This window comes from Melozone crissalis, unplaced genomic scaffold (genome assembly GCF_028551555.1).
Source record: "Melozone crissalis strain CALT ecotype California unplaced genomic scaffold, PUWL_Pcris_2 ptg000042l_1, whole genome shotgun sequence".
NCBI lineage: Eukaryota > Metazoa > Chordata > Aves > Passeriformes > Passerellidae > Melozone > Melozone crissalis.
The window spans coordinates 4,831,040-4,843,095 of NW_026535820.1; the positions used below are offsets into that span (position 1 = coordinate 4,831,040).

At 36.5% G+C, this 12,056-nt stretch overlaps 2 protein-coding genes across 2 annotated transcripts in view; both read right to left on the reverse strand.

Moving 5' to 3' along the window:
- MCMDC2 (minichromosome maintenance domain containing 2) overlaps nt 1-12,056 on the reverse strand; it is a 161,766-nt gene that overhangs the window by 62,381 nt on the left and 87,329 nt on the right. The window lies entirely within an intron of this gene.
- CSPP1 (centrosome and spindle pole associated protein 1) overlaps nt 1-12,056 on the reverse strand; it is a 62,997-nt gene that overhangs the window by 38,433 nt on the left and 12,508 nt on the right. The window contains exons 6-10 of the mRNA XM_054284644.1: nt 11,526-11,606; nt 8,974-9,075; nt 4,977-5,155; nt 4,710-4,859; nt 504-605 (exon numbers count right to left, since the gene is read on the reverse strand). Coding sequence (XP_054140619.1) covers nt 504-605; nt 4,710-4,859; nt 4,977-5,155; nt 8,974-9,075; nt 11,526-11,606 — 614 coding nt within the window. The remainder of the gene's footprint in view (nt 1-503; nt 606-4,709; nt 4,860-4,976; nt 5,156-8,973; nt 9,076-11,525; nt 11,607-12,056) is intronic.

The following is a 12,056-nucleotide window of genomic DNA, read 5'->3' on the forward strand; positions in this document are numbered from 1 at the left end:
CAAGCAAAAGAAGAAACTGCTTGGCAAAAAGGCATTTCTCACAATTCCCATTTGCCTGTGGTTTCTGAAGCCATCAGAAAAACTGCCTCAGTTGAGCACTTCACCCATGCTGACAGACTGAATGGTGCCAGTCAAGAGTTTATGTAAGGACTTTACAAGCGTTCTGCTTCTACCTCACCCACTTAGATCATTTTAGGGTGTGCAAAACCAAGACAAGAGGAAGAAAACAAATTTTAAAACTACTATGAAAACAGAATTCCACAGTATTTGACTCAATAAAAGTCCTCTGTTGGAGAATAAGTGCTCTAATAATTTAAAAAAAAAAAACTGGCATGCAAGCTTCAATGGCCATTTTCAGAAGAAACGTGTCTTGTTATACTATATTCTAGCTTCAGGAAAAACTATCAGGCATTTCAGACAATGTTTTGGGATTTGAAGTCAGCATTTTCATCTCACCATGATTTTGCAGTGCAATTATCAGAAAAGTACACAATATACCACACCTAGAATCTCCAGTTCTTGACAGCGGTCGCACACGTGCTCTCTCCTTTAATTCATCTTCATAATCTGCAGGTGCATCTCTTACCATTCCATTCAGATAGGGCCTTAAAGAAATAGAAAACACTCAGCTATGCTTGCCCAGAAACAGCCAATCTGAAATGGAAGGTTCAGCAGTTTTGTGCAAATGCGTTTGCTGCCTGAATGCACACTGGACAGCAGAACCAGTCCTGAAAATATCACAAAATATTCTAGAAATAATTCACTTTGCTAGCATTGTCATGGCAGCTCTCTGTCTGGAATGTGAATTCCCAAGTCTGCTTTCCTGCAGCCCTTATCTAATGAGCCTGGTTAAGAGTTTTGAAAGCTAAAGGGCTTTTGACACTCACACCGCATTAATTGAAACAGATCTTGCTGCTCTCAATCCCCAGGAGCCAGCAGTCTTCAACAGGTTTTGGCACACAGCTATTGGCTAAGTCTGGTGAAACAGCCAATTCAGATATGAAAAGCTGCTTCAATGACAATCTACACTTCACTACACACCTGATAGGCTTTAAAAGGGTGAGGTGACTTTTGTTCAAGGCAAAAGACTGGCAACACCGTGAACACAAAAATTCAGGAGCTAAAATTTGAGTCATCTACATAAGAAGTGAAATCATAGGATAGAAACTCCAAGTAACTTCAGAGATGCCAAATCAGACACAAGGGAGCTGTTATTGAAAAGATCTGGGGTAGGAGGATTTATAAATTTTTCTTGACTTGCAAAATAACAGCTCTATAATGAGGACTTTGACATGAGTTATCATGACAAAATAGGGCAAAAACAGGTATTCAATGAAAAACAAAGTACTCAACAAATGCCATCAAAGTTATACTGGACAGAGCCATGGACTTCCTATTACACAAACAAACAAAAAAACCCCCCAAAACTAGGTAAACATGGGGAAAAAAACCTCACTCTTTTACATAAAAATAACCACAGCTCTGTCAATCTCTATTTAAATAGAAGCCAATAATCAAAGGCAAAAAGATGCAAGCAGGTTATTAAACATTGATCTGGCATCTTAACAACCCACCAGAACAACATGAAAGAACATTTATCCTCTTGTCATAAAACGATCTTTCACAATGAAGTTCGTCTTGATGACAGCAATCAATCTACTCCTTACAAGGCTGGGCACATAAGGCTGAAACACAGCCAGAAAATAGAAAGCCAAGTCTCCGGTGTAATGACAGGATGTAGGGAAGAAGCAAAAAAACAAACCTTGAAATTTAAGAGGTAATCTTTTTCTGTAAAAAGTAGCCAGCTTAGCAGGCAGGCCCAGACATGCTGGCCCAATTCAATCAAGAAGCTGCTGTCTCCTGTTTACAGGACAGACCTGACAGCTGGGGTTGGACTAAAGCATTCCACTCCTGAGAACTAAAACATTCTGCAATTCTTCTCACTTCCCGGTCACCATTTCTGTTTGTTGAAATATGTCGCAGACCTTGTGCCTCCATCAAAACAGAAACCTTTCTGAAAAGTCCTGTTATGAATATCTGCCTCTCCAAACTAATAAACCCCATATAAAACCTAAGAACTTCAGTAGAGCTAATAAAAATATGCCTCCTTTTGAATTTAGTATCCATCATGAATCAAGTGTGTTTGGGAAAAGTTGACTTTGCCTGAAATGTAGAAAAAAAAATGCTAACTCTTCAGAGGCTGAGCTGTCACTAACAGGTAAGTTCCTCCTTGAAGATAATGAATTTACTTCATAGGAGGTTAAGTGGAGCTCCTTTCAAAGGAGAAGGAAGTTCTAGATTAAAAAACACATTTAATAAAGAAATACTGAAAATTAATTTTCAATAATAATTCATTAGTAGAAAATATACACAAAAACCCCCAAACAATCTTGTTCAGGGAATTCAGGTAATGGTACAGCAGCTTCTTTTAAGAAGATGCACCAAGTCTGCCAACAGCAAAGATAAGAGTGTCCTCTCTATTCTCTTTTAAAAGAAAACTGGAGATGAAGCAGTTTCAGAGGTCTCTCCAAATAACTCATGGGTTGCCTGGTGACATATTAGTCACAGATATTTATAAGCACCATCCATGATTTCTGGAATAACTAAAAACCAGTCTACTAATATTCCATATGATATCTACTGTTAGTTCAAACACCATACTTGCTGATATTTTATTTATATAGTTCTGTATAAATTCTTTGCAAAACAAAGTAAACCCTGAAACATTATCAAATGGTTACTTTTATTTAAATAATAGACTGTGTGTCCAACTGCATCAGACAGTGGCAAACAGCTACCTAATAAAAAGAGGACACTCATCCTTCTGAGTATTAACTAACACAGAATAAATACTACTGTTAGTTTCAAAAATATTTTGATTGTCTTTGTTAGACACCAAGTTAAGCTTCTAACTATTTTTCTTTCTGAAAAGCTATAGGACAACTCCACTCTATCCTAAAACCTCATTTGCTCCTTTCTATCAGTAATACACTACAGAATGGAAGAAATTTTGAAGTTTGCAGTCTCTTCTCTGAATCTCAGCAGAAAACAGGCAATCTTATTCCTCTCATCTATTTAACCACTGTTTCCATTTGCTAGTCTTTTTCAGAAACACTGAATGAATAAAAACATGCTTTTTAGAAGCACACCAGAACACACAGTCTGAAACTCAGCAATAACACATTTATTAGAGTCTGCCTCTCCCAGCTACTTCCAGACATTTCATTTTTTCCACAGACTTACTTCCTTTACGATTACTTTTTTTTAAAGGCTGAGAAAGAATATCAAGAGCTATTTTTGGAGAAAAATTATTCTAACTCTCTTGACATTTGAAACTGGAAAAGAAATAGGAGTTCATTGAATTCAGAAAACGATTTTCTAGTAGAAGAACATTTCCCCTCCCCCCAGTTATTAACTTGCATACTATCCAGAAAATTATCCCTGTAAACAATGACTCAAAAGATCATTTAAACCATCCACCAGCCACTAACAACAAAACATAATAGTAATATTCAACACTGTTGAGAATGTACAATTTGTCTTTGTTAAGTGTTAATTCTAGAAAAAAGAAAAAGTGTTTATTTTGCCTTGCAAAGGAAGAACACTGGTGGTTCCTTCACTGAAGCAATTGCAGGAAAATAATTCTGGCAACAGGCTTAACAGAAATAAAAATAACTACAACACTCATGTTCCCAACACCTGAAAAGGGAACAAATTATCACTTTTAAAATATCATTTGAAAATTTATTTACAATAAATTTACTGCTTTATTTAGCTGTATAAACAAATGTCAAGTTTGGTGCTGTTTCACACCACAAGCGATCTGATTTTAAAAGCAACCAGTTCTTGCAATGGAATACCTAAAGGTGGCCAGAATGCCAAACCCTGGATGACTAGGAAGGCTATACTTTTTTTTTTCTTTTAAATGAGTAAACTAGAAGAGAAAGATTAACAATTTATATCAAAGTAACCCAACTGATGTATCAGTTAACACAGTAAAGACAATTTAATACTGAACAGTACATAGTATCAGTTTTCCCCCTGAATGATTTATATAAGACAACCTCTTTTGTTTGGTTTGGGCTTTCATAAATGCTTATTCAAACTGTGCAGTCATTACAGAGATTAGCACCTATTAAAACCATCAGGATTTGGTTCAACTACACAGATGTTTCAAGCCTGTCATTTAGCAAGACATGGATTCAAAAAGAGGATTTTTAAAAAATAGACTTTTACATTTTTTACACATAGTCACACATTCCAAAAATTGAAGTTCAAACCAATTTTGGAATCTGAACTGAATACTGACTTGCTGTAACTATTACAGACTCAGGAAACAGAGGTAACATTGGGTTCTCAGTGCAAGGGTTTGCTTTCAAATATATTTTCTGGCAAACCCCTCTTCATAAAAATGAATTGTGGACTGCTGCCTCTGGGGTAATTTCTGTAGTATCCTTGGTTTGCTGTGATATATAAAATGCCTCTTAATACATGTATAGTCTTAGCAAATGATCCAATTCTTCAACATTTTTTCTATACATTATTGCAAAGGTCTTTTTGGTAAGTACAAAAGTACTTACAAAAATCCTGCTCTCCCATGGGAATCTTCCCTAATATTTAAAGGGAGTAAACCATGGCCATCAGCAAGCACTACAGAACTAAAGGAGAAAACAGAATGGCAGAATAGAGATAACAGAATTTAAGAATACCTTTCAGCATAAAAACCCCAGGGAGTTTTTCTGTCATAGGTGCTTTCAGATCTAAATCTAGGGTCCATTTCTGCATTTGTCTCAGGATCATAGTCCACTCTGTAGTATCTTCTACCAAAATCACCATCTTCACCAATTCTGTGATGCTTCCTAGTAGGAATTACAGATTGGCTAGTAAATCCATGATGTCTTTGACTGGGAACATCCAAATCCTCATCAAATCTTTTATTTAATAGTCAACTTCTCAATTCAGCCTCATCATCTAACCTGTGGTACCTGTCTTCCTCCATCCATCTCTTATTTAGCAGCTCTTCACAACGTTCTGTGGAAGTAAAAGCATCCTTCTTGGGAGGTCTTGCACCTGGATTACAGGGCTGGACTTCTGCATGTAATTCTGGCTGGAGCCTGGTAACAGCAATAGGTGCTTTATTCCTGTGCATCTCATTCTGTTTAATGGAAACAATATTGAGAGTTGAATATAAAGAAATCACATTGAGTAAAACCTTAGTTTTGTATTTCTTCAAATAAACCCAAAGCAAGAAGAAAGGCAAGAGGTGAGCAAGGAAAATACTTCAAATGCTTAAAATCTAGGGTCTTATTCATTTTTCTTGGGGAAAAACATGTAGTCTTCCTTTTATCTAATGTCTTTCAGAAGAAAGGCTATCAATACTGGACAGATCTTTTACGAACTCCAATCTGACCTTCAGTTTTTGAGGTGCAAAGAATCAAAAAAAACACTTCAAACTTTATTTCATCAAGAGACTAGGTATCTTCATTCTATCCAGATCCAGTCAAGTCTGTAATAGTTCTTACCTATAAGTACAGCCTTTTAACCTGAGCATTTCTTAATCTATTTCTTACTCCTCAGGAAATGTCATCATGAGAAAGGAGAGTGTGGTGGTGTTCGCAGGGGTCTCAGGACAAGGGAAGAGAAGAGAACCTTGACTTTATGCTTTAGAAGGTTGATTTATTATTTTATGATATATATTGTATTAAAAAATTATATACTAAAACTCTACTAAAAGAATAGAAGAAAGGATTTCACCAGAAGGTTAGCAAGGAATAGAAAGGAATGATAATAAAATCTTGTGACTGTCTGAGACAGCTAGACTGTAATTATCTATTAATTAAGAACTACTACATGAAACCAATCAAAGATGCACTTGTTACATTTTACAGCAACAGATAATTATTGTTTACATTTTGTTTCTGAAGATTCTCAGCTTTTCAAGAGAAAAGATCTTAATGAAAAGATTTTGCATAAAATATGTCTGCGACAAGATAGTTAAGCAGATAAAAACAACCCTATGACACTCTGGACTAGTATTCAACACACAGTCCTTAAAAACACAATGGTTCTGCATAAACCCTGTAGTATTTCTATGTACTAATCTTTGATCTATTCATTCCAGCATAGAATAAAGACAACACTAACTCATACTTTACAATATTTAATGAAAAATAAATTAAGGATGTAAATGACACCAAACTGGGAAGAAGGATCAACATCCTAGAGGATATGGCTGCCACTCAGAAGGGTCTTGACAAACAGAGAAACATGATGACAAAAAGCTCATGAAAATCAACAAATGCCAAGGCAAACCTCTGCATCTGAGACAGAACAGTGCCATGCACCAGGACAGGCTGGGCCCTGAGCACCTAGAGAGCAGCTCTGCAGAAAAAGGCCTGGGTTAATCATGGGCAAGCAGCTGAGCATGAGGCAGCAGAGCATGCTTGCAGTGGTGACTGCCCACCACACCCTGGGCAGCAGGATCTGTGCAGGTCAAGGCAAGTGATCCTCCTCTGCTCAGTATTTATCTAATATTTAGGTTCTGCTGTAGTGTGCCCAGTCCCTGCTGATGACCTGCAGAAAGTGCAGAGGGTGCCTACTGAGATGGTATCTGAGCTATTAAAGGAGAAGCTGACAGAGTTGGGTTTATTCAGCCCAGAATAAGATTAAGGAGGGTGTGTACAGGACAGAAGGAACTAGTAATTGCAGTCCCTGTGTAAAAGGTGGTTACAGAGATACCAGTGTTCATGGTTTTCAAAGAACCAACAGCCACAGTTGCAGCAAAGGAAAATTCCAATGGGATACAGAGGGACAGAAGTTCAGATCAAGCAGTTAAAGCAGTGGAACGAGTTGTCCAGGACTGTGGATTCTCCATCCTTTCAAAACTCCACCAAATAAAGCCTGACCACCCTAATCTAAACTGTGAAGATAACACTACTCAGAGTTGGATTTATCCCATGACTATCTAAACTGTTGGATCAAATTTTGGACATCACATATATATTTTGACTCTCACTCCAAGTTAAATATCCCTCAGAGATGGCATAACCCAAACAAATCCTAACCATTTTTTTCCTGTTTGTTCTTTTCTGATAGTAAAATTGTTTCTAACCAGAATAATAAAAATGCAACTTAAAGGTCCAAGTGGATGACAAATAAAGCAAAAAGAAAAACCTTTGATAGATTTCATTAGGTAAGTCAGCTTAGGAAATGTGAGTGCCCAAACATGTAGAAAAATTTTAGAGATTTTTAGATTCAGTTGCACAAAAATAAGCTACACTTTTGCCAGCATTTCCTAGGGATCACTAATGTGTAGCACCTCAAACCTTGAAGAAGGAAGTAAGAATGAAATTGAATTCCAACATCTGAAAAAAGCCTGAATGCTGCCTTATAGATGCCTTCACAAATTAAAACAGTTTTCAACTATATGAAACTCAAGAGCACTTGAAGGAAAAGATGTTTCTCATGAGAAAACAATCTTTCTAGAGATAGACGAGAAACATTCTTCTAGACAGAAATTACAAATACAGGGGGATTTGCACTTGCCAACTGTTGTAAGGAAGACAAACTTCCAGCTGCTTTGGGTACAAATACAAGGTCTTTTATAGAATGACATAGTTTTCACACTACTGTACACTTTAGAATTTTCATATGAAAAAGAAGTGTAAGGACTTCTTAAACCTTTCTTGTAAATCTTCTAAAAACTATCACTAGATCAGAGTCCCAAATTATTACAGTCCATCACTAAACAAAAATATTTTAAAAAGGAAATTTACCTATTCTAGACAAAACTTTAAAGTTAAGAAGATCTTACAGATCAATCTATTGCTTCCAGATTACTAAAACAAAGAGTCTCAGAACAATGTTAATCAGACCTAAAAATCCCACTGGCTGTTGCACTAGTTTTGGTTGGGATGAATTTCTTCATAGTAGCTTGTATGAGGCTATGTTTTACATTTGTGCTGAAAACAATGGTGATAAGACAGGGATAATTTTATTCCTACTGAATAGCACTAACACAGTGTCAAGGGCTTTTCTGCTTCTTACACTGCCCCACCTGCAAGGAGGCTGCAGGTACACGGGAGGTTGGGAAGGAACACAACCAGGATGGCTGATTCCAACTGACCAAAGGGATATGCCACTCTCTAGGGGGTCATGCTCACCATAAAGGAAGGGGGACATTCTGAGTATGGCATTTGTCTTGCCAAGTCACAGCTGCACGTGACAGAGCCCAGCTCTCCTGAGGATGGCTGAACACCTGCCTGCTCAGGGGAAGTGAATGAATTCCTTGGTGTGCTTTGCTTTGCTTGTGTGAGCCGCTTTTAATTTACCTATTAAACTGTCTTTAACTCAATCTACACTATTTCTCACTTTCACTCTTCGGATTTTCTCCCCCTTCCAACAGAGGAGGGTGTGTGTGTGTGTGTGTGTGTGTGTGTGTGTGTGTGTGTGTGTTCCTAGCTGCTTGCTGCCATACAAATCAAAGGCCTCAGCTCAGATCTAAACTAGACTATGTCTAGTTCACTTTCAGCAGTAAAGACTTCTTGATTTTTATTCACAAATGTACAGCTCCATATTCTATATGGCTGCTACACTTGCTGGCTTTCTACGTGGCAGAGGAAAACAGCATCTACAAACAAAAGCTAAGGAACACTATGTGGAGTTCAGTATTTTGTTCAAGCAGATAGTTTTTTTTGGATATCACTTTTATCATCAAAAAACAACTCAGGGATTTGCTTCAGACACAGAAAGCATCAGAATAGTGAAAGCATTTGCTTCAGAATAATGCAAATGAAAGCATCCTTCTAGCAGACAGACATGATGGAAGCAGGAACCAGAAACTGCACCATGTGAGCTGTAACCAGGACTTGCTTAGATGCATTAATAAAAATGCAGCCTAATTGAACAATATTATTTGTGTATTTTGTCTGACTTTGTATGTGAGTCAATGATAAAACTATAAAATTGTATTACCTCTCTGTTTTTCTTCCCTAATTTCCTTAGCCTTTCATTCCATTCTTCTTTATCCCTGAGATATTGATTGTACTCCTTGTTTCTTTCAAGCCGTAATCTCTCCTAAAACAGGCATTGAAAAGGGCATCATAATTTTGCATTTTTAGTAGCTTTTAACTTCATAGAACTGCAGTACTAAATGAATAAATGCAAACTGTGTGTTTGCCCTCCCCCATTCTTTGTGATGTACAAGAAAGGCTTGAATTACTTTGAGGTTTTAGTTCATTTTCTCTTAGCATAGCACTTTCTCTTAATCTGAAATCTGTAAGTAGAAGTCAGCTTCTTGGGCACAAAGTCTAATCCTCAGAGACACTACTGTATATCAAGGTCCATCTTTAAAACCAGATAGGTTTCCTCCTGTTAAGCCTATTCCAAAATTTACCAAAGCCTCACTCCAACAATTAGGAATCACCTTCTAATTTCCAATCTGAATGTATTTACAGCTGATTTTCAAACATACAATTTCTTTTATATTAGTTGTGACTTCCCCCCTCACAATTAAAACAGGATAACAAATACAAGTGTAGACAAGATGTATCAATTACAATTTGAACTGTCAAATTCAAGCAGTTAAACGGACTGCAAAAAGTCAAAAGTGTGAAGAATGCAAGGAAAATCAAGAAAAACAGGACCTGTGCTTGTTGTCCTAGCTGCTTTTGCAATGTGATAACATTTATAATCAGCTTTCTCAGGTCTAAAAATGTACATCAACATTGATGTACAATGAATTGTACATCAACAGCCTGATAATATAATATGAAATACAAAAGTCTCCAGATAAAGCAAATTTTAATTTGTATTATTTCTTGACTTCCCCATTTAGAGCATGGGGTGTCTCTTATACTACCTCATTCCAACAATCATGTAAAAGAAAAAGATAATTATACTACAGTATTATGAATGAGGCTCTTTTCCACTGCAGCATTTTCCAATAATAAAGCAAAAGTATTTACAAAATCTGAGCATCACACATAAATTTACTTTCTCATGAACAAATTTCAAATAAAAATAATTTATATCTCAACCACCACATAAATACCAGATTACTAGAAATTTCACAGATTAGATTAATCCTCTCCAAAACTGTTTCATTTTTTTGGGTTTTTTTCCAAGAAAAAAAGTTTTCTATAGTTTTTCTAACAGTGACAATATAAAGCATGTAGACAGCCATGAAAGCTGTCCTGTCTTTAACAGATGGCAAAACACTCAGCAGAAAATTCAATATGCTATGTGACTGCACATTTGACCTAATAAAGCAAACCAAAATGCAAATGTTAACCTCTCAATATTCTGCTCAGAGGCCAACTGATTAACAGGGCACAGTGTGACACCTCCTGGCAGCTTTTAGGTTCTGCAAGAGCAGCAAATCGAGGGCTAAAAAGGATACAACACACCTGCACAGAGCTGATATGATATAAACCCATCAATGATAAGACATGTTTCCAGTACAAATACATAATTAATTTCCACAGAATTAATCAAACATACTTTCTTTTTCACTGTTTCAGCACACATACTTGCAAAGGTTAATCCAAAGTTCACGAGAACCTGAAGCTAACACAAACTCAGTGCCTGTGCATGCTGCCCCTGCGGAGTCCTTTTCCCCTTCCTGGGTGTTTCATTCTTGCTGTCTCCTTTTTACACTTGTATAACTTGGAGTTTAGGGCTTTTTCATCAAAGCAGTTTTCACTTTGAGTTCTCACCTGGCTCCTCCTCCAGCCAAACCAAGAGCACCAGAGGGGCAGAAAGTTTAAGTACAAGGGCAAGGCCAACCCATGCCACAGCAGAATTCCTGCACCAGATTGCAGTGACATCACAGCCCCAAACACTGACCAACAGTGCAACTTGAAGGCAACAAAGGTTAAAAACAAAATAAAGAACCAACAAAACCTCCAAAAGTGCAAATGTCTGGACCTCCTACAGCAACACAGGTTATTGACTCGAATCTCTGCAGTGCTATGACCAATCTTAACAACCAACGAGTAGTATTTGTCACAAAAAAATTATTAATAAATTGTTGATAAATTACAATGTTTCTGCTAATTCAACTTCATGGATCAATTTACAAGCAAACACAAGAAAGAAACTGGGACTATAAGGCCAACAGCATGAAGGCAGGAGATCAGATCAACAGTGACTACTAAACAAAACTCAAGAGCAACCACTAGAGGTTTCGAACAGATCAAGTGCTCTAAAAGTGTGGATCAGAGGTAGCAAACCTCCAACTAGTATCAGTATACAATTAGATCTACATAATAAAAACCAAATACCTAAAGCTTATGAATACAGGTAACCTAGGATCAAAATTTTTTTTTTAAAATTGAAGGAACAGACTTTTCTGAGAATTAGTACTATTTACCACCTCCAAAAACATTCATTTGTGTAAGAAAAAAAAAGAAAAAACCCAACCAAACAAAAAAACTTAAGTGGAAATATTTTTTCTGTAATAGTTTTAACATCCAGGTACATTTTCAAGTTATACTCCATTTAATTAATTTCCTTCATATATTTACCTTGGCAGATCTTCGCTCATCAATAGGAAGAGATAATCCCTGAGTATTTGGATCTACTTCATCAGTAGTCAGATAATTTTTCTACATTAAACAAATATATAAAAACATTCAATACATTTTAAAATACCAAATCTTACTCAATAAAGAGTTGTTAGGCATTATATTTTCTGAAGTAATTTGAGCAATTTGATGAAATGAAGACTGAAGACAACTTCCACATTCTGAAAATGTAGGATGTTCTTGGAACACATAAATGAAGTGAAGTCAAGGAATGCAGGAAGTAAATGTCTTTGTCAAGTTTTAAGCTCAAGTTTGAAAGTGTTTTTCACTTCTCCCATGTTGAACTATTTCCAGTATTATGTAAATTAGTCTCCATATTTAAAAAAACTATTTTTATTCAAAGAAACCCCACTCAGTTCTTCTGTAGCACAAGTGTCTGTACAAAAATAAAAGGAATCTTCCAAGACATTTCTTTACTCAAGATAAATTTTTTTTTTTCTAACAGCAGAAAACATATGTCTACCTGTTATT